A 22,007-nucleotide genomic window follows, 5' to 3' on the forward strand; every position below is an offset into this window, starting at 1 on the left:
TTTGTATTTTTTTTCAATTAGAGAAATAACGAGGCAGTTTCGCTTCATAACTGCTAAAAATTTAGAACTCACTTAAACAGAACGGCCGTCTGAGATGAAATATTCTACTGTGTAAACTCATTTTAATTGCCAAATTGCCAATAGCCTACTGATACAAACATATTACTGTTTATAGACGTTTTGCTGGGGTATTAAAAAATTGTTTGCAAAATTGTTTGCAGAATAACTTCAAGATGAGCTGCTAGATAGTAATGACTAGGCCGGACGTTATATGTTTATGAAATATCTTGCGATATATTTTGCGATCATACCAGGGATATATATCCCTGGATGAAACCCAAGGTGTCGTCCGAAGCGTTATTATTTCATTCGCTTCAACCTTTGTGAAAATGGATTTCAACACTCGTTCATATCAAAACGATGGCGCGTATTTTCAAAGCATGACCGCGGATTTCAAGAAATGCAGCTACAGAATTCGCTTTGAAATAATGAAAGGCTAGCCCTTTTCTACTCAAATAGTATGATGTTATTTTCAAGAAAAGTCATTTCGTAGCTGTTTATCATTAGCATGCTGTTAATATTTACACAGGACAGATGACAGTTGCGCGATAGTTGAGCTAAATTTGAACTAAAGTTTGGGGGTCCCGTGACGGTCCAAAAGGGGTCCGTGAAGCCAAAAAGGTTGAGAACAACTGCTGTAGTGTAATCTCACAATTGGAATTCTCAAAATTCCATTTCGTAAATTTCGCTGGATCATTTTTCGCAGAGCGCCACGTTGGGAGACACTCTGCGAGATGGGATGTTGCACCACTGATCATTCCACTCGCCCGATGTTTTGCCGATTTCCACACAATCCTGATTTTTCACATTGTTAGGTTGACCATATGCCCAATTCGAGTACGACAGCGGTCTCCCGTCGATCCATTTCCAAATCCCTTCTTTGTTGAAATCGGTCAGTCCGATCCAAGCGTGAATCCCGCGTGGCTCTACGATGTTGTTGTGTAAGAAGCTGTAAATATACATCCCAGATGATGTTTACAGTGCCTGCTGTTCGGCATATTTTTTATTACGTCACGTGCAGCCAGTGTTGGGATCAAGTCACTACCTTCGAGTCACGAGTCATTTCGAGTCATTGCACATTTTGACTCGAGTCAAGTCAAGTCAATCGATTTTCAAAGGTGACTCGAGTCAAGTCAAGACACTCGATTTTGGGAGGTGACTCGAGTCAAGTCGAGTCAAGTCAAGTCAAGTCACGAGTCAAGTCAAATTTCAAGTCAAGTTGCCTTTTCGATGTATGTATGAGGCATGATTACGTCATTGCAATTTGCTAGCTGTCTGGAATACAGTTTGAGTGGTCATTGGTCATTGATTCCGAACCGATGAACGAATATAAAGTTAAATATAAACGCAAGAAGGCGCTTTATCGCTCACATATACGTAGAACTGTTACACTACGTAATTGCATAGCCTCAGTTTATATTTACCAGCCAAAATAGAGAATAGGGAAACGAATTGATAAGGCAATACGTTACCCATTTACAAATAGATATGATACCATTCGAGCCTGCGCCAATGGTTGAGGACTATTGAAACTATATTCGACTTCAATTTCAATAAAACAATCGGTTTGGTTAAGGTAAGATGAGAACAGAAATAGACATTTTGCTATTCTATTACTTTACCACTAGAGTTACGACAACGTAAGCTTTAAGCTTCAATCACTTCGTTTGCAGTCAATCTATTTGTGAGAGAACAATCGAGGCTCGGTGAAATGCACGCTTATTGAATGATTGGTCGCTCTCAGTCTCACGGGTTACGCAAGCGTTTCGCGAACAATCCGAGCATATCCAAGATACAGTGATTTTTATCGACACCGATTACTTTATGACTTGAAATTGACTCGTGAATTTTGCTCCGAGTCACGAGTCAATCCACATTTCTGATTCGCCGAGTCAAGTCAAGTCAAGTCATTTTGGCAAAGTGACTCGAGTCAAGTCAAGTCATGCGGAAAAGGTGACTCGAGTCTGACTCGAGTCAAGTCATGACTCGAGTCATCCCAACACTGCGTGCAGCCGGGCAACATATACTCCAAATTGAGGGCACTATAAACAATTTGATTCGACGAATGCAACGTTTATGTAGCCTACATTGTCAGAGATACTTACGTTGTCATATTGCCGTTCCCTGGCCCAAGATATGCTAATGTCGCATTCAAGTTGTTGCAATATTTTTGAGCATCGCTCCATCGTCGAAACGTGCTCAACGATATATGATATGAAAAGCCGTTCGGTGCCTGAATCCAACCGACATCAGCCTTTCCTGCGAATAAATTTAGGGGCATAAGAATAAACCGATACTTTGTACATCACCCCCGCAAAACGCCCACCCTCTTTATTATAAAATCGCAAACCTACAGCTGTAAGCCGAGTAAAGTATATAGAATGAGATAGCGATCATAATTCGATATAATGCGTCTCCAATTGGTAGCCTATATGTCCCTTGCAAGCAGCACCGTAACTGCCGCACCCCAAACCCCCCAATTGGGGGGGGGCCGAGCTCGAAGGGGGCCCAAATTTATTTCGTGAATTAGCATAAATCATAGAGTATTTTTTCAAAATTTATGCAATAATTTCAAAATTTTTTCGCGCTGCGCGCGAATTCGAGTAGCCATTTGTTTTTATTATTGGGTATTGGGCCATTACCGCGCCGCGACCAACCAAGACATACAATCATGTTTTGGGCCGTATAACATGCGACTCCAAGAAGTCTGCCAGAACGTTCGGCAGCGAAAAAACCTTGGCCGAAAAGGTATATGCCCTTATGCTGACCGAAGACTTCGTTATATATACAAAATACATATAGGTTTAATTGGCCATATAGGCGCCCAAATGACTGGCACCGAATGTTGCTGTCTTTGCAATCTGAACCTCACAAGACAAATACCATCCCGCTCGTAAAAATTTTATGCCAGTGAAGAAATACCAATTTCAAATCGTGTGCGTCTCTTAGTTTAGAAGCTCACGTTTGGGCGATTCTATATTTTTTGTTATAGCAGACTGGAAGTCACGAAATAACATCATGTAACGAAGTCATCAAAGGGTCCGCCCGCCGAAGATGTTTAATATTATTTATGGGCCCTCCCGTTTTCAAGACACTTCACTCGGCTCTACCGGTGAATCTAATTACGTCAGTAGAGAGGACAATAAATTGATAGCATAATATATATGCAATCGCCGATCTGATTGACCGATTTTATCATAAATTTTCGAAAATTTTCGCGCCTCGCGCTGCCTCACAATACAGTACAGATGATTTCGTGACAAACGCGAACAACATGATGGGGGGGGGGTCGTTTTACACCCTATGGGAGCCCAAGACCCACGTTTTTGGGGGCCTGACGAGGTACTGTTTCGTTCCTGCCAATGGGTACGCCCGAAGATGTTTAATTATTATTGAGAAGTCCTACCTTTTCAAACACACCTCACTCAGCTCTACCGGCAAATCTGATTACGTGAGCAGAGAGAAGATAAAAATTGATAATGATATATATGCAATTCCCGATCATACTGACCGATTCAATCATAATTTGTAGAATTTTTCGCGCTTCGCGCGCTTAGGCGACAAAAGCTCATTCACTAAACAAAGTCCCAACAATATGATGAATAGTGGTAAACAGGGTATCGCCAGAGGGGGGTCTGGGGGGCGAAGCCCCCCAGATATTCGGTCTATAACCCTCTGGGGGGCCCAAGACCAAAGTTTTGGGGGGGGCCTGACGAAGTGCTGTTACGGCCCTGCTTGCAAGTATAAGTGTACTTGTGCACCAAATCCGGCCCCACTAAACAATTGTGACTTCTACAGCGTACTAAAGTGATCAACCGGTTTTCAGCTTCTGGGTTTGATTTATTAGGCCTACGAGATCCTCTCTGTATATGCTCTTGCTATGTGACGAACTTGAAGTGCGGTTCATGTGATGTTGCGGTATTGCGGTATTGTTGCTCTATGTTCTGACATGCAAATTTTCAAAGGTAATAAAATCCTACGCTACACTGCCTACGATACACACTTATGCTAAATCTATAATGCATGAGAAGTCAATATGGGTAGGGCCAAATCTATCATTGCCTTATTGGCATCTCCTACCGAGCCCGTGATGGACAATGGACTGGACATGGACATGGACTTGGACATAAAATATACGAACAATTAATATAATGATGATTGTGACACATGCGGATTTCTCAATATCTACCAGAATAATCTCAAGACGCACCATTACTGAATCAGCTATACATATTCAAACTCAGTAATGATCTCAATCACTTGTTTTGTTACCTATAAGCTAAAAAAAGTTTATATGGGGACTAGTCGTGGTCAGGTTCGGGCGTGGCATTCAATTAGACTGGATCTATATTTGATAACACAATTCTCGTTTGTATTGCTATGACAACCGTGTATGTACTATACGCACCGTGAATATGCGCGCCAAGTCAATCTCTCTCTATATCTATAGTATAGCCTATACCGTACCAGCCACGGTGTCTGCAATGTCGGTTAGCCAAGCTAACAACGATTCCGAAGTGGCCTTGCATTCCTGAATGTCGATTTCGAAACCGTTTATTTTCGAATTTAGGCTCGTCAAACTCTGTTGCAGTTTTCGGATAGATGTATTCGTCGAATGAAGGTTATTTTCGACTTTTCGCGACGTAGCCCCAAGTACGTCACTCAAATTCTGCGTCGTCCGTCCGAGAATGGCGAACGAACGATTGTTGTTAAGCTCAAAATCGCGAAACTTGATTTCAAATAAGATCAACCGTTGATGATCATCGTTCCCTCGGCGTCGCGTGTCCCCATAACTCCCCTGTAACGATTTTATTTTGCTCATCACTTTGGCATTTTTCAAGTTGACGTCATTCAATTCAGTTGTCAGTTTTGTATGTAGTTCGTCGATATGATTTGTTATTCGATGCATGGAGTCGTCTTGTGTGCTGTTATGCTCTGCCATCTCATGACGCAGATCGGATACAGCCGACGTTATTTCAAGAATTCTATTATTGCATTCCTCTGCGGTGGTATTTACAAGTGCAATTTGCTGGGAGATATAGCTCATTTTCTGTTCAATATTTTTCCGAAACACTTGAATATCGATAATGTCTTCATTTAACGTTCGTTTAAACTCCTTGTCTTGATCTCGTTGAGTCGCAAATTTTTGCAGTGACGAATTGAAATTATATTCTTGTTCTGTGATAGACGCAATCAATTCCTCCACGTGGACGCGGATACCGTCCAATTCATTTTTAGTATAATTTCTTAAACTGCGTGCTAATTCTGTTAATTTATTGCTTTGTTTTAATTCGAGCATGGACAACGATTGGTTGATAATCATGAAGTGTGCCGTGAAATTCAACGAAGAAAATTCCAATCTTGAACCATTATCCTTCAACCCGTTGTGTTTCGGAGTTACGGTGGAGGCGATACTGCTATCATTCCCACCATGTTCACCAGACGCTTCGCTGTTATTTGCGCTTCCTTTGAGATTTTCGTGTCGGAGGTCAAGCATTTCCTGATTCCTCGTTTTGTTAGGCAACACCGGAAGGTTCATATTATCCTCTGATAGTAGCTGAGTATACTGTCAACAAGAGATTGTGCTTAATGTTTCAGACAATACAGTAGTTCTCGAACGTCACAAAAGGCCGCTAAAGTGCCATAACATTCAAATTGATGTCTTACGACGCTTATCAGAATTACCCCATACAAGTTTGTTTATATATTTTGTCGTCTTGAGTTGCACTTACCGATTGTATATCAAAATTTGGTGGTAGATTTACATCGATGCAGGAGTAGCTCATAACGCTGATGATTAACGCCATCGTAGACATAATTACCGTCAAGCACAGCACCGTACGTTCGATACATCGGTACGTTCTGAAACATATAACTGATTCATAACCAACAAATGCAGTTACCAAATTATCAGTAATGACATGCGTCTTGGAATAAATTAGATTGTTATTGATATGTAATATTAGGGCTCTTCAAAAATGACTTTTTTTCTCAAATGGTACTGGCTACTTGATAAAATTGTTAGGTTACCTAATTTAAGCCTACACACAATATTTGGTTCAATTCCAGCCAGTAACCGCTTTGCTACAGGAGAAGAAAGTTTCTATTTATTATATAAAAATAAATAATAAAAAATTTGAAAATTTTCTGTCCACCCCATGAAAGTGTTAGGCGGTCTATAGAAACGATGCTCGCCAAATTTCGTTCAATTCCGACCAGTAGAAGCGGAGTTATTGCCGTCAAAAAATTCGGATTTGAATAAAATAGTATTTACGGTGAGCACAACTATAATAAATAAACAAAGAATCGGTCACCGTAAATACTATTTTATTCAAATCCAAATTTTTCGACGACAATAACTCCGCTTCCAATGGTTGGAATTGAACGAAATTTGGTGAGCATCGTTTCTATAGACAGCCTAACACTTTCATGGGGTGAACAGAAAGTTTTAAAAATTTTTATTATTTATTTTCATATAATAAATAGAAACTTTCTTCTCCTGTAGCAAAGCGGTTACTGGCTGGAATTGAACCAAATTTTATGTGTAGGCTTAAATTAGGTAACCTAACAATTTTATCAAGTAGCCAGGACGATTTGAGAAAAAAAGTCATTTTTGAAGAGCCCTAATGTAATATACGTATGGCGATATTTATTATAAAAGAGTATCAGGGCATAACATTGCTTTTGCATTTCCATGTGAATTGAAGAGAAGATTAGCATCTCCATTCAAATGTGTAGTAGTCGGAAATATCCCAAACAGTTTTATAATGCTCCTTCGTTACGGTGCCCAATGACCATGTGGTCGAAAGTCATGGTAGGCTTAATTTACTCGATGTAACTGGTATCCATATATGTTTAGTGCAGGGGTTGCCAACTCAAAGCGGGTCGCGGGCCACATTTCAAAATCTGTAGAGGCCGCGGGCCGCATAATTTCAATATCGAGATGAAATTAGGCAATGCAGTTTAACAGCCACGTTTTGATAACTGTAAGTCAGTACAACGCTGTGATCTCTAACATCGGCAACGGGAATGTTACCACAAATGAAATAATATTTTATTGAAGAAATACAAATACAACAAAAAATCATGATCGTCACTATCATTCTATTTCGAACTATGACCTCCGCACGATACCTGACAACACTCTCCAGCAACTAAAGCAGGGGGGGCAACCTTCACGGCCGCATTTCGTTTACTTATATAGCCTGCGGCCGCATTTCAGTGCATATAGTCGTAATGAACTCTAGAGGTCAAATCCCACGTTAAACTGTCCATCCATGTCCAATTTCCCATTGCCGGTGAAGTCCGGACTTGACTATTTACTGAAATCGGCTTACTATGCTCATTGCACACCGAAATCGTGAGTGGTCACGAATCACAATATGTATAGACACAGTGATCCATTCTCTAATCGCGCGAAGCGCGAAAATGTTTTCATATTCATGAGTGAATTATGTCAATATTATTAGCATAGTTTCACATATTACTATCAAATTTTTATCCTTTCTCAGCCCATGTGATCAGATTCACCTGATAAAGTTGATGAAGGGGTGTCTTCGAAAATTTAGGGAAGTCAATAATGTTGTGCTACATCTTTGGCTAGGCCAATTGTTATTAGTCCCCTTTGTCCTTAGTACCGATTGTTATAAGTCCCCTCTCAAAGATTTGAGAGTCAATACGTAAATTCAATTTGCATAGTGACGGCCGCCAACACATCCTAATCGAATTAAGTGTCTACGGCCGCATAATTTTCCTTCTACCGTCACGGATTGGCCTCTCCTGGACTATAAAGAATCGATATTGGGGTTAGCTAAACACGGTAGGCTACTTGCTGAAAAACTATCTCCTCCCAAAGCATAGTCTTTTATGGATCCCGAAGTCGTTTTCTAAGCGTCTCGGCCTTTGGCAGTGGTGGGCCATTGCACAATGCACATGCACGTCCAGGCAATATGCCCATTGCCCATTCATATCAGAAAATTATTTCTCCATGGAATGCTATTACTATTGCCGAAGCCGTATCAGCTAATGCGGAATAGTGAAGTTGGGCACAGGATAATAGCCTACTTTGAAGAACAACCACAATATGTTCAAACTGAAATCGATTTCCGCATTTCAAAATACTTTACTATAAGCGTTCTTCCGAAATTTCAAATCAGGTCGCGGGCCGAAAAATATGACCTCGCGTGCCACATGCGGCCCGCGGGCTGCGTGTTGGTGACCCCTGCTTTAGTGTTTATCTCTAAAACGCGCGAATGTCAATTTGTTTCTCTGTTCACTATTAATAGTAAACCTCCTTATTACCTATATATGGGTATAGTAATTCCCAAAATACTCGCTTCAATTTGACAATATAGGCATGAGCAAGTCGAGACGGTTGGTCTAAATTAATATGCATAATGAAGCCCGTGCGAAGTCTCCTGTTTATCGTTTTCATGCAAAAAATGGATTCGTACCTGCTACAGAATATGCAGCAGTTGCTGCGACTGCTCTGGTCTGTTTCGTCATCTGTTGCAAGATATTGAACGCTTTCACTATCTCCGTTATAACGCACTCTCGTTTTGCTTATATTTGCAAGCATTATTATAAACCTAGTATTCATAAAATAATTACCAATACAAATGTTATATAATACATATGGTCATCTTTTGGACGATGATGAAATATAGCCAACTTATAAGCGCGGTGATTGAATTGAGGGAAATCAGCAACGAACTATAAAAAGTCAACTGGTGATTTTCAGATCACGCACTATATATGCTCCGCAGATAAGATACTGGGTAAAATATCCACTAAATAGCAATAACGTGCATATAAACTCACACTGACGAGCTTCGAGATATCGAGCAAAGCCGAATATTTAGCACTGGTCTAAAAGCACCACCGAAAAGTGGCTATACCTACTGTGAGAATCACATCTGAAACATACCGCATCAGACCACTCCTCTATTATAAGCTGCGGTTGATACATATGTTTATGTTGTGTAGTGTGTACGACTGTACGTACAACTGCACTCTACAGAGTACACTTTACGAACTCTGAGGGCTATAGGCATAGGGTATATGCCTGCAGGGCATGGTTGTTGTTGATGATGTTGTTGTCGCTGCTGTTGCTGTTTATTAAACAAAAAATTAGGTGCATATCACCTGTTGGCCTTTTGCAATGATATGGTACAAAGAAATGCAACACTGTCAATAATGGCGTTCAAGAATGACATCGCTTGAAATAACATCTCGACGCAATAAGGAAATACAAGGCTCAATAATCGGAAATTACGGTTACGGGAAAACACGAATTTATTAGTGAATGCGGTAATATTTTGGTCATAAAAGAGGATCAAAGACAACAAATTAACATTCAATTCGGCACATTTTGCAATGGGGATCTACGATAAAAATCATGAATGCCATGTCGATCCTAATTTGCCGTAACTCGTGAAGTGACGATAATATTTCAAATCTGTTGGTGGATTATAAATTCGAGTTGAGAACATTTGAGCATAATTAGGAATTTTGCAAGGCGTAGTCCGCAGTGTATAGTATATGGTTCGGTTTGATATGGTATGGTACGAGAAATTTCCATGTTCCATATACCTGACTAACTTTCTCCAGACCATATTTGAAATTTTTCATACCTATACCATATTTGATACATTTTACATACTTTGTAATACTTTCGTTTTTATAAATATAAAATGCTCCTTTTGACACCTGAAATGCCTTGGGTATTATTTATTAGTATTATTATTTCGGACGTAATATTACTAGAACCAGCGGGGCTTCGTGCTAAAGAGTTTGTTCCGCAAAGCTATACAGTATACACTGTTTCGTGTTTGCGGCGTTTGCCTTAAAAGTTCCCGCAAACGGATACTTGGTGTGTCGTTTCTCTTGTTTATGACCCCATTGCGATGGTCTCTCCTTAGTCCTCACTATTATCCTGGTTTATCGTGTAGCAATTTCATTTAACGGGGGGGGGGGGGCTTTGGGCGGGACGCGAGTGGCGCAGTTGGTTACGCACCAATGGAAGTGGGTTCGAATCCCGGTTCTGACCAACTTCTACGTGTCGGAGGTTTCTCTGGGCTCCTCATCGCCGATCTCACTATTGAAAAGCCCAGACTGAAAGGGTGTCCGGTCAATACCGAGAATGCTATTGCCGAGAATGCTATTACCGAGAAGGACAATACCGAGAATGGACATCACCGAGAATGGACAATACCGAGAATGGACATTACCGAGAATGGACACCACCGAGAATGGACATTACCGAGAATGCAATATATGCATTATGCAATGCAGGCATGCTATGCATATGAACAGGTCGTGATACAAGTCGGCAGCTGAGACAACGATGTGGACGAATGCTAGAGAGAGAGACTGAAGATTGACTGGGAGAAGAGAATGAAAGCCGTCCCCAAGATTTCGAAAAAGCAAAGACACTATGAACATTATCACGATTCCTGTCGTGGCAGCACATAGCTTGAAAAATGCGATAAGAGCCATTGTGTAACAATAATAATAACAATAATTTCTTCACTGTATCGGCATCTGCATTGCGTGTTCAACTGTTCAATTATGCAGTGTCCAACATTTATCGCTTTAACAGTTGGAAGTCTGATTTCCAACACAAGCCAGAGGTAAATTCACCCTATACAATTAAATCTCATGTCACGCTACCTGAAACGGAGTAAAATGTAGGAACGTGAATATCGGCTTCGTAAGCTTTCCGCAGGACTTGATGAAAACGTGCAAATGCTGTAATGGAATATTCATCTTGGTACCGAGTCACGCACGGAAGGCTGATTTGTAAATAGTATAGGTATAGATATCCAACAGTAGGCCTACTGAACATGGATTTTGCCACACAATTTCGGTGCAACTTCAAGTGCAGGTGCATTGTGCATCAGGTGCATTGTGATCATAGCTGTACCTACAGAGTATATTTGTTAGTGAGTGCAATTATGCTGTAGGTTTGATTCTGTATTCATTGGTTTTTCTAATTGTAGATGTCACTTTCGTATTTAAGTACTGCATAAGTAATTCCCACTGGAAGTAAAATTATTCGTCTATTGCGAAACTGCTTCGCAGATACAAGATTAATCATATCGGATTCTACGGTATACCAGCGTGACTAATGTGACTAATTGTCTCATATATAGCTCAATTGAGCAAAACTATATCTAGTACACTGGTTTTCAAGATTAGTTTGAGATTAATTGTAGACTGGAAACTAGAAGAAGAAAAGACTATACTAGAAGAAACACTTACGGATATGGGTTATTATATTTCGAGGATAATAAACGCTTTTCATACCTTTAAGGATAATCCAGCTTTAGTCGTAATGGTGGGTCTCGATGGCGCAGGTGAGATAAATTTTCAGCACTTATCAACCATGAGCGCGTAATAAGCTGCTTTCATCCATACATGATATGCGGGATCAAGGTCGACTGAACATCACTGCAGTTCATTTGACTATTGGCAGCCAAGCATATGTAAACCATTTATTCGTGACCGAATTTGGTCCGCGTCCTGCGGTCCTCCAGCAGAAGTAATTATTTAAATTTGATGAATAATTTGTAAATCACGACCTATATTTCGTCAATATTATTAGCATAGTTTCACATATTACTATCAAATTTTTATCCTTCCTCAGCCCATTTGATCAGATTCACCTGATAAAGTTGATGCAGGGGTGTCTTCGAAAATTTAGGGAAGTCAATAATGCTGTGCTAGATCTTTGGCTGGGCCAATTGTTATTAGTCCCCTTTGTCCTTAGTCTCGATTGTTATAAGTCCCCTCTCAAAGATTTTATGTAGACTATCTTAAAATCTACTGAAGATTGATCTGATATCAGAGCATTTGAGCGGTGTAGCCTAATCCGGGTTTTGATATATAGTCGTGATAAGTAAACTATTGTTACTGTCATTGCCAAAGTCAAATAATCAGCGTCAGATTTTGCCTTCGATTATTATTGGAACATATCAACTTGAATATAATAATTATTGAGCCATAGTAATAACATTGTTTCTTAACTTTAGCGATCTTACCCCTCGTGCTTCCAATAAGATTTCTCGTAAGGAAGCCCTCACATAAATTCGCGCCTAGCGCGAACACCATTTCCCAGTTGAATAAATTGGCCAAGAAAATATTCCACAGCATATAGGCACAATTCCACAATGCATCTCGTACCTCCTGATGTGGACCCTGGTTAAGAACCCCTGGAATAGAAATGTCCAATCGCCGATGAATTCATTGGTGTTACCGCTGTGGACCGTACTAATACCTTACTCGCCACCGATAGTAACATGGATTAAGAGAACAAACAACACCAGCATGTAACCAACTGTACGTCACGGGGGTCACATAATGCCGATAGTTGCCATACTGACCTGATAAGATAGCTATACCCTACACAACGCAAGCTACGACCTTTTGATATATTACTATTACCCAATGGTGGCTTTTGGGGTGGGCGAGGTGGGCGGTCGCCCGCCCCCCCCCCCTGGTCGAAGGCCCCCCCCCCCCTATTTGAATGATGCACCTTTTTCAAGGATAATAACGAATAAACATGGAAATCCGTGTACCAAGCAAGAATATGATTCCGTACAGATGTGTCAATCATCATCAAATCTGTGCATTTGTTAGAAAAGTCCCGTATCCCGATAATCATCACGTCTCTGCATGCGGTAGAATTACTTAGTTTTGATGTAGTCTATCCTTGCACACATGCAATAATAGACATGGCCGAATCCAGCCCCCGATCGAACCTGAGCGTGGTGAAAGATAGATAATAATAAGAGATGCGAAAGGGGGTTCTGGGGGGCGGAGCCCCCCATAAGTTACGGTTAGATGCTTATAGGGGCGCCCCCGGTAAGTCTCGTCCAGCCCCCCCCCCCCGTTCGTATGGCCACCACTGCTATTACCCATGACAGTTTCATAGATTGTTGCGTCCGTAGGATTACTAAGTCACCGTTCCGAGTCGCAAGTTCTTCTCTGATTTTAACGTTTGACCCGACTCAGCTCGAGTCATTTTTATTCACTCACCCAGTCAATCCGAAATCGAGTCATTTTGCGAAAGCTCGCACCAAACCAAATCACAACTTTCAGTCACGAATCATCAACGGGTCATATTTTATCATCATGAACTAAAAATGTGAAGTAATAGCTGATCTTCTACCACATGGTGACTTTTAAAAGTGATGTGATAGTGTAGTTTGTTGAGATTTCAGTGCTTTTTATAGTAGTTTTAGGGTGAACCTCAAGTTCTTATATCTATAAAAGATATGTGGCACTCAAATATATTGTTGAATACTTGAAATCCCCAAATGCCGTCGGGGCCGCCCAAAATGTTCTCGCGGGCCGCGTGTTTGAGACCTCTGGTGTACACTGTACAAGTGTACACTGTACATACACAACACGGTTTCCAACCGGATTATATAATCATTCTCTTCTAGGAAAGACAACTACTCTTTATCAATTGAAATTGAATCAAACTGTGTCGACCATACCTACTCTTGGCTTTAATGTCGAAAAAGTATCTCCATGCAAAGGACTATCGCTAACTGTTTGGGATGTGGGTGGACAAGAAATCATTCGACGACTTTGGAGGCATTATTACCACGACGCTGATGGTCAGTCAGACTTATAGTTTCACTAATAAGTAGATTATACTCACAACTCACGAGGTATTTATGACAGATGCGGTACTGATCCTCTTGATAATATTTTCGAAGTGTAGTTGTTTAGAGAAAAAGATTATATCTAGGTAGGCTTATGCTGCAATGCCGCTCTATGACTATGTTGTGCGTGCATACTGCATACTGCATATAGTGCATAAATATCCCCGTCTCGTATATGGTGAGCGGTGGTGTAGGCCTGTAGGGATAGGCTTACGTGACATGGTTTCATTGTCCAATTCCAGAGTTTGCATTGTCCTAGTCCAAAAATGGACGGTGTAGCAATGCGGAGCGAGTATTCCATGTGACTGTCGGAGATTAGTAATTTCACAGGCGATACAATACAAGACTCATCCGCGAAAAACAAACAGCTCACACAAGTATGTGCTGCCGAATAATGAGGTCACGACAACTATCAGTCAGTGAATCCACTGATATATATCTTTCTTTGTATACATATTGCACTGTGAGAAACTGTAGAGAAGTGGCTTTTAACCTTCTTCATTGCGTGACCCATTTTAGCAACCCCACGTAACTAATGTTCCCCTGCCAAAATTTGTATTCGGTCATATATTTTATACACTTCTGTATGCGTATTGCATAATAACAAAATTAGTTTTTCTTATGTGTCAAAGCCTTCGCGGTCTCAGGAAAAGGGTGAATGACCTCTTATCAGGGCTTTGGAGCAGTCGTAAATTTCAAACTGCTACAGCTGCAGCTCCGGCTCATCTATCCTACATTAGCTCCGACTCCAGTTCCGGAACTCATTCATATCACTGCTCTGGCTCCAGCCCCGGCTCCAGCCCCGGCTCCAACCTCGAAAACTATCCAATGGTTCGGTTGTAGCCTACGCACGGAACTGTCATTTTGTGTGGGTGTGCGAAATCTTGTGACATGGTAATTACTTCGTGTCGTCAGTCGATGACGTCATAGCCGCACGAGAACGCACTTTACCCCATGCCATTGCTATGTACAATTGTACACAGATTCCTGATTAACACGTTGTACAGCATTAAAACAGTGACATGACGTTTTAATACCGGCACTGCGCTCGTTAATACCAAGTCATACAGTCTAATCTGATCTTGAAAGGGTGCGATTTGTTTAAGTGTATCTGCAGAAATGAGCTCATGTCGCGACCTTACTAGTAGAAACCCACTTTCTACCAAATACCCAATTGTTTCAAATTCGATATTGGTGCACTCGTTACCAGTCTGTCCGTCGTCGTTCAAGTTTAATGGAATATAGAAGGTTCGCCTTGAAACAAATCTAATAAACTCAGAATAAGTGCCACTGTGAATCTGGTGTTGCATCAATATTTGACAACTTAATTCAACGCAATGTACTGTACAAGTGTACAATGCGCCGTATCAGAACCAAATTAAACTACGTGCTTACAAGTGACATTGCGCTACAATTCAAGAATACAATTGTATCAAGCAGACAAGAATGAATACACAGACACACAACTGATGATTGCAAACTGGAAAGCGAGCATCGAATCACTAATTGCTGCCCTCTTATTATATCCAACACCGGGGGGGGGGGGGGGGGGGGGTTATGTTGTTGAATTCGCATTCGTCACCCGATCAATTTAATTTTGCGGTATATATAATTTTCGAAGTGGCCTGGTGCACAAGACCATAGTAGTCAAGCACCATTAACCCCACGTACAACAACAACCCGCGGGTCGGACGTCGCATTGATAAGCTCGTAGCGCGACAATTGTTTGCGGACTACAACGACGTTGTGGACTGCTTTGATGAATTTGTCTATTTACATTCGCAAATCTTTACTAGAATAAGCGATCATGCGCTGGAATGAATTCCAATTCGCAGGCATATACAATAACAAACTGTCCAATTTCGCGCTACGATGACAAAACCATCACCAGAAAACGTGCATTTGCTCGTCTACTTCAGAGAGGAGACGTTTTTTCGCTGCGTACGCCACTCCTGATCGACCAGTGCGCTGTGCAGCAAGGTCACGTTTTTAACCTATGGCGTCGCTTACATATTCGTCTGATTACAAATTAGTTGAATTGTTCAACTCACAGAGCATCAACCCGTTTTGTGAAAGGTATGGTGATCATTACTTTTCGAACCGCACAATTACATGGTCATTGGTCATCAGTGTTGTGCTGATGACGAAATTGCGGGTATATGGCACACACACACATTTACATTACTGTTGATGCCATACATACTTTTGAATCATAATCCATACCAAAACTTTTTTAATATCATAAATTTTACAGGGATAATATTCGTCATCGATTCCAGCGATCTAGCCAGAATAGAAATAGCGCGCGAAGAGCTTGTTGGGGTTCTAGAAGCACCAGATTTGGAACATGTTCCTTTGCTGGTTTTCGCAAACAAGCAAGATCTGCCGTCAGCGGAGCCTGTTCCTAAAATGATACAAGTACTGGATCTAAACAGACTGAATAGGAAATGGCACATTCAAGGTTCTTGCGCATCCAATGGAAACGGCGTTTTCGAGGGCTTCCAGGTATTCGCACAAATGGTTAAACAAGAGAAGAAGAGGCGATGGCAAGCTTGAATTAATCATCATCCAAATAACATATGAATATTGCATCCTTTGATCATTCCAAGAGGATTTTCTGTATAATAAGTGATGGAAAAGTTAGAGCTACTCGTTCCTGACCTGAGTCATGATAAGATTGATTTAAATAGTCGAGTCTCCGAGGCGGTACTCCTTATCTTTGCTAAGGCCCGTAAAGGATCCACGCATGCAACCAACAATCCGCTATTTTCAAAATTTGCCTGTAAAGGATCTTGATGTGCAACCAGCAATTCGCTAATCCATAAATTAAGTATTCTAAACAGACAAGACATGAGGAATCTAGAGATTGTCAAGTTTGTGTATCGGTTCTATTGAGGCCGCTCTACCGCTAATTCAACGACTTCTTCACCTCGGAATCAGACCAACACACGCGCGCACACACCCTGTGCAGGATATCACCGGGCTATACGATTTGGCATATCGATTTCGCCTATACCGTCACATGCGGCAACATTTTTATCGCTTGTCTTTTTTTGATATGTTATGTTACTTCTCGTTCAGTGTGGATGCATCTTTGTTTCCTGTTCTAGCGAGAAAGATTACTCCAAGTCATTTCGACACCTCCCTATATCTTTTCACTGTATGGAAATTTTGCTGTGTTTTCAAATGATGAAATTATCAAGAAATTGGACTAATCTCATCTGATTCATTCTTGCAATCACTGGTCGTTAGCGATGCTTCAATTGTGTTTGTTGGGTTTTGCTGTATATAGTTGTTGTTTATTTGACACAGGGGTGGGCAGACCTGCTTCATGCGCGAGCCGCATATCGAAAATCTTAGCTTTAAAAGCGCCACAACAACAAAATTCAAAAATACGAATTTATGACGTCACACTGAAATGTGGGCTATCGAATGAAGTTTATTATTGTGTGGTGACTAGAGATGGGCTTTACCGATATTTTGCAGTAGCAACGAACTGCTATTTTCGAAATCTTAACTGGCAGTTACATTGGAGGTAAGATTACGTCACCATTGACCGCTAATTTTGTCGAAAAAGTGCAAATGTATTTGTTTCGAAATGATTACTTCTAAACTCGCCGATATTAAACCACAACATTAAACTAACAATAAATTATGATTGAAGTTATGATCATGTGGAGTCGTCTAGCCTTAAGACTGTTCTGTTCATCTTCCCACAAGCTTGAAGAAAATCCAGCCATGGTGTATAGTTACAGAAGCGCCCACCTTATGCCCTTCAGACAAATATAGATTTAATTTTGCAACCGGGATGGATAAGCATAAACTTCTATTGCCACGAGTGATGTGGTAGTCTGGTTGAGACTGTACTGTAGTTGGACTGGGCTCTCGAATAATGAAACACACCCTACCGGGTGCTACAATGCAACATTTGAGGGTGGCTTTGGGGGTTCCAGAACCACAAGCAGAATAAAATTTATATTTTCGCAATCAGTACCGCGGTGGCTTTCGATTGATACCAATTTTATAAATTTTCGCGCTCGGCAAATCGGTCAAAAATTACTGTAAAATTACCTTTGGCCAAATGGAAAGTGTGACGTAGCTCAGTCGCAGTGAGCCGTGAGATTTGCTTGTGTCCACACCATATAGGGCACTATGATTCTTGAGTCGACTATAGTTCTCTCGTGCCACTGCGCTGCTCGCCACCTTAATCCGCTACATATTCATCCGCTTTTATTAAAAATATATTTACGACCGAAGTAGCATATATAGAAGTAATACGAAGACATCAAAAAAGAATAAATAAATAGAACACACATATATGCGTAATAAGGGAAAAAAGCGTTTTCACAGCAAATTGTCGGATAATAAAAGCGTGATGTCCGCGTCATTTCACCAATTATTTCTACTTTTCTTAAATGACTTTATCATATCTGCGAACTTCTGCATTCCCTCCAAAATCCCATCACCATTGACCGCGCAGCAGGCTTGAATGTGCCACGGTCTGTTCAAGTCTCGCAGACACAAGCCGTCCACGATTTTGGGAAGTGGCTCGGCCAGCGGCAAGTCCTGTTTATTTGCCATAACAAGTAATGGAACACCACGCATCTCCTCCGCTGCCAGAATTCCATAGAGTTCTTCGCGCGCCTCTTCCACTCTCTCTGGGTCATTGGAATCGATCACATATATAAGACCTGTATGAAAATCAGCAAAAATTTGAGACAAAATGTATAGTTCAAGTAGGCCTATGCTATAATACAATGTATGACCGTTACGTGCAGCCAGTACACAGCTGCACCCCTGCACCCATTACACACTCACCTTCATTATTTTGGAAATAATGTCGCCACAGAGGTCGTAACTTCGTTTGACCGCCGACATCCCATACCGTGAGAGTGAGTCCTTTGCAAGGCGACACGGTCTCAACGTTGAAACCAATTGTCGGAATGGTGGTAACTACTTCATTTAATTTCAGTTTGTAGAGAGCGGTCGTTTTTCCTGAAATTCGTTTTAGGAATATCCGTAGTCCCGTAGTAATTTATATAACGCGAAGTCTTTAATTACCTGCATTATCCAGCCCCAACATCAGCACTCGCGCTGGGTTGTCGCGAAAGCCGTCCAAGACGTCCAGTAGCTTCGTTAGAAAAAGCCCCATTTTCTATCAGATTTTGGGTTCTGTAATCTTCGTACTTGTTCACTGATCGAATTGTGACAAACAAACGCGCTCCCTGTATTTTATACACAACAAAATATTGCCACGTCATATAAGAACACGATGAATATGAAACGACTGTGCGTTACGGCGATCAGCTGAGCGCCGGTACATTGTATTGTATTTACCTTCGCGGTACTGAGCATAGTGAGCAACGTGGTAGCAACGATGGTAGCGGAACGTGGAAGTTTCGTCATTACAGCACAGGACATCTAATATTAGCATGACGATTTCATCCACGCTCCTCAGTCATAATAGATGTGTTAGCGAAGTAACATAGTAAGGTTTATACGCTGCTGAATTAACCTCGGCCAATCCTATTCACCGGCGCATATAATCTTTGAAGCACCAGAGGTGACTTTTTGAAGTGATCGGATTCAATTTTTTTTCAGCCGGTTCTGTTTGAAAAAGTCACAAATAGTAACAAGCGACTGTAGCCGGCTCGCTCATCTCATAAGATTTCGTGAGACGGCTCTATAGAGCCGGTGCGAACCGGCTGAATTCGACATCTGGGTATCATCCAATTCAATTAAAAGCCGTGTTGTATAGCTTGTGGTACCACCGTACGGTAATGCTGGATATTTAATTAGACGCGGTCACGTGGAACATATGGTGTTTCCTTTCCCGACGGTATCAAGCCATCGCCGTTATGTACACGACAATAGTGTATTAGACCTATTAGAGTGCTGTGCAGCAAATTTTTCTTACTTTTAGGCTAGACACCCAAATTTATCAATCACCTTGACAGAATATGTTACATTGACGAAAGTCGGTACTTTATTTTGCAGACTGTTGCTTCGTACTGGCGTTTCACGCTATTTGCTTGTCAACAAACTGTGATGTATGTGCCCTATCCATTCGCCAATCTAGTAATTCTAAAATTCGTTACATTGTTGCGATGCTACGAAATCGCTGAAACGATCAATAGCCTATCAAGACAGACACACTATTTTTAGAAATTAGTAATTGTTACGCATTTTCCCGAATACGGTGACGTAAAGATGTGATGCAATAGAACTATACTGTCCGACGTCAGTTATTACACGTTGGTTACGTCATGCGATAAACGAGATAGACCTTTATAAACCATTCGGTAATGAGTAACATGTTTGCCTTTGGCATCCATAGCAAGGTTTCGCGTACCGAATAGCATACAATAGCTCACGAAAGGCTGTCTAAATCAATCTGATAGCATGTCAATTGAACGGCATTAGAACAGAGTGGTTGAGATATTTTCTTGTAAAGGCGCTGTATCCAGTAGTACGGGCGATGTGCGTACGGCAGATAAAAAGCTAAAAAACCTCATTTACAGGACGATCAAATGTAATTATGGGAATCAACACCTATCTTGAACAACTGTTGCGGAATCCTTTTGGACTTCCCAATATGAAAGCCTTATGTCAGGATCGTCAACAGACAGCGTGGGCGGAGCAAGCAACCGAAGCCTCCGAGGGAATTTATAGTTGCGAATTGGGCACAATGAAATATTACGCCATATGCAGTGTTGCTGGAATTATCGCGTGCGGCCCTACCCATTTTGGCATGACACCGGTGGACGTAGTGAAGTGTCGGATACAAGCTGACCCGTCCAAATACAGAAACACACTGAATGGATTTCGCGTAACGATCGCCGAAGAGGGCATGCGTGGACTAGGGCGCGGCTGGTCGCCAACTCTCATCGGATACTCGATGCAAGGGTTTTTCAAATTTGGATTCTACGAAGTTTTCAAGGATATCTATAGCGCCCCATTGGACGCAGAATCGTTATATAAATGGCGAACCGTCGTATATCTAGCGGCGAGCGCATCAGCCGAATTTTTTGCAGACATTGCGCTAGCTCCGATGGAGGCATGCAAAGTACGTATCCAGACGCAGCCTGGATACGCAAACAATTTACGGGAAGCATTTCCGAAAATGCTGTCCCAGGAAGGACTCACCTCTTTCTACAAAGGACTGCCGCCGTTGTGGATGCGGCAGATTCCGTATACGATGATTAAGTTCTCGTGTTTCGAGCGCACAGTCGAGGCTATGTATAAATATGTCATACCGAAACCAAAGTCCGAGTGCAGCATACCAGAACAGATGGCCGTCACGTTCACTGCAGGATATATCGCCGGTGTACTCTGCGCTACCGCGTCACATCCGCCCGATTCGGTAGTTTCCTTTTTGAACAAGGACAGTGGGAGCTCGCCGTTGCAGGCTCTTCAACGGCTTGGGTGGACAGGGATCTGGAAAGGCTTACCCGCGCGAATATTTATGGTTGGCACTTTGACTGCTGCGCAATGGCTAATTTACGATTTCATAAAAGTGTATTTCCGCGTACCACGTCCACCACCACCGACCATGCCACAAAGTCTACAAGTAGACTCCTGATATATTGGTATATAAACCACAGAATAATATGCCAAATAATCTCCAAAAATGTATCAGCACTCTTCATATGCACTATATGCAGTTATAAATTTTAATAGCAGACTTGTCATAATCGTTATATAAACCACACTATGCTATTTAATCTCAATCGAAGTATCAGGCTATCAGCTCCACTACGCGTTCGCAAGTAAACGTTTGGCACAGAGTTTGAATACCACTTGGTTGCAAAGTGCAACTCCGTTAGTGCATCACAAACATACATGTGGTGGAACATGTCAGCACCGAGTTCGTTACTGGTCCGCGAAAAATACGTACACTTTTGTATAATGCATTGTGTTCAATGTCATTGATAAAATTTAAAGGGAATGAAGTTTATCTTTTCATCGTAACATGTGTATTTCAGCCCTATTGTGAACCCTTTACTGATTAATTTTCAACGTTGAACGTTAGTGTTTTTTGACACTGGTCCACGAAGAAAAGTTCCGTAGAGTAAAAAAGGTTGCCAACCCTGCCTTAGGTCGCTTCAAAACATAATATGCGTTCAAAGGACACCGGAAATAATAAAATGCGTATAGTTCATAGCTTTCACAAAATAAGACGCGGCAGCTTTTTCTACTCGGAGCGGTATACAATTTCAGGTTTGCGAATATATTTACTGCATACAGTGAATCTATCACGTGAGTGAGCACTGA

General features: G+C 41.4%; 3 protein-coding genes and 1 pseudogene across 3 annotated transcripts; 2 read left to right on the top strand and 2 right to left on the bottom strand.

Moving 5' to 3' along the window:
* LOC145456884 (uncharacterized) lies at nucleotides 1-8,701 on the bottom strand. Its single transcript, XM_080335020.1, has 5 exons — nucleotides 8,514-8,701; nucleotides 5,793-5,922; nucleotides 4,528-5,626; nucleotides 2,166-2,319; nucleotides 1-1,009 (listed from the first exon to the last, which is right to left on the bottom strand). Exons 1-5 carry the CDS (start codon nucleotides 8,657-8,659, stop codon nucleotides 754-756), a joined length of 1,785 nt encoding a protein of 594 aa, XP_080191146.1. The 5' UTR covers nucleotides 8,660-8,701; the 3' UTR covers nucleotides 1-753.
* Nucleotides 8,702-10,674: 1,973 nt separating this feature from the next.
* LOC145458053 (ADP-ribosylation factor 1-like) lies at nucleotides 10,675-18,103 on the top strand. The gene is made up of 3 exons (XM_080336361.1): nucleotides 10,675-11,417; nucleotides 13,509-13,685; nucleotides 15,988-18,103. Exons 1-3 carry the CDS (start codon nucleotides 11,327-11,329, stop codon nucleotides 16,287-16,289), a joined length of 570 nt encoding a protein of 189 aa, XP_080192487.1. The 5' UTR covers nucleotides 10,675-11,326; the 3' UTR covers nucleotides 16,290-18,103.
* LOC145458052 (uncharacterized) lies at nucleotides 17,949-19,044 on the bottom strand. The gene is made up of 3 exons (XM_080336360.1): nucleotides 18,795-19,044; nucleotides 18,552-18,728; nucleotides 17,949-18,424 (listed from the first exon to the last, which is right to left on the bottom strand). The coding sequence occupies exons 1-3, from the start codon at nucleotides 18,883-18,885 to the stop codon at nucleotides 18,123-18,125; spliced, it is 570 nt and encodes a 189-aa protein (XP_080192486.1). The 5' UTR covers nucleotides 18,886-19,044; the 3' UTR covers nucleotides 17,949-18,122.
* A 1,009-nt stretch (nucleotides 19,045-20,053) lies between these two features.
* Nucleotides 20,054-21,331, top strand: LOC145457951 (solute carrier family 25 member 3 pseudogene; annotated as a pseudogene).
* The last annotated feature ends 676 nt before the right edge of the window (nucleotides 21,332-22,007 follow it).

Source organism: Botryllus schlosseri, chromosome 15, assembly GCF_051294905.1.
Source record: "Botryllus schlosseri isolate E-star chromosome 15, Bs_hap1, whole genome shotgun sequence".
Lineage (NCBI taxonomy): Eukaryota > Metazoa > Chordata > Ascidiacea > Stolidobranchia > Styelidae > Botryllus > Botryllus schlosseri.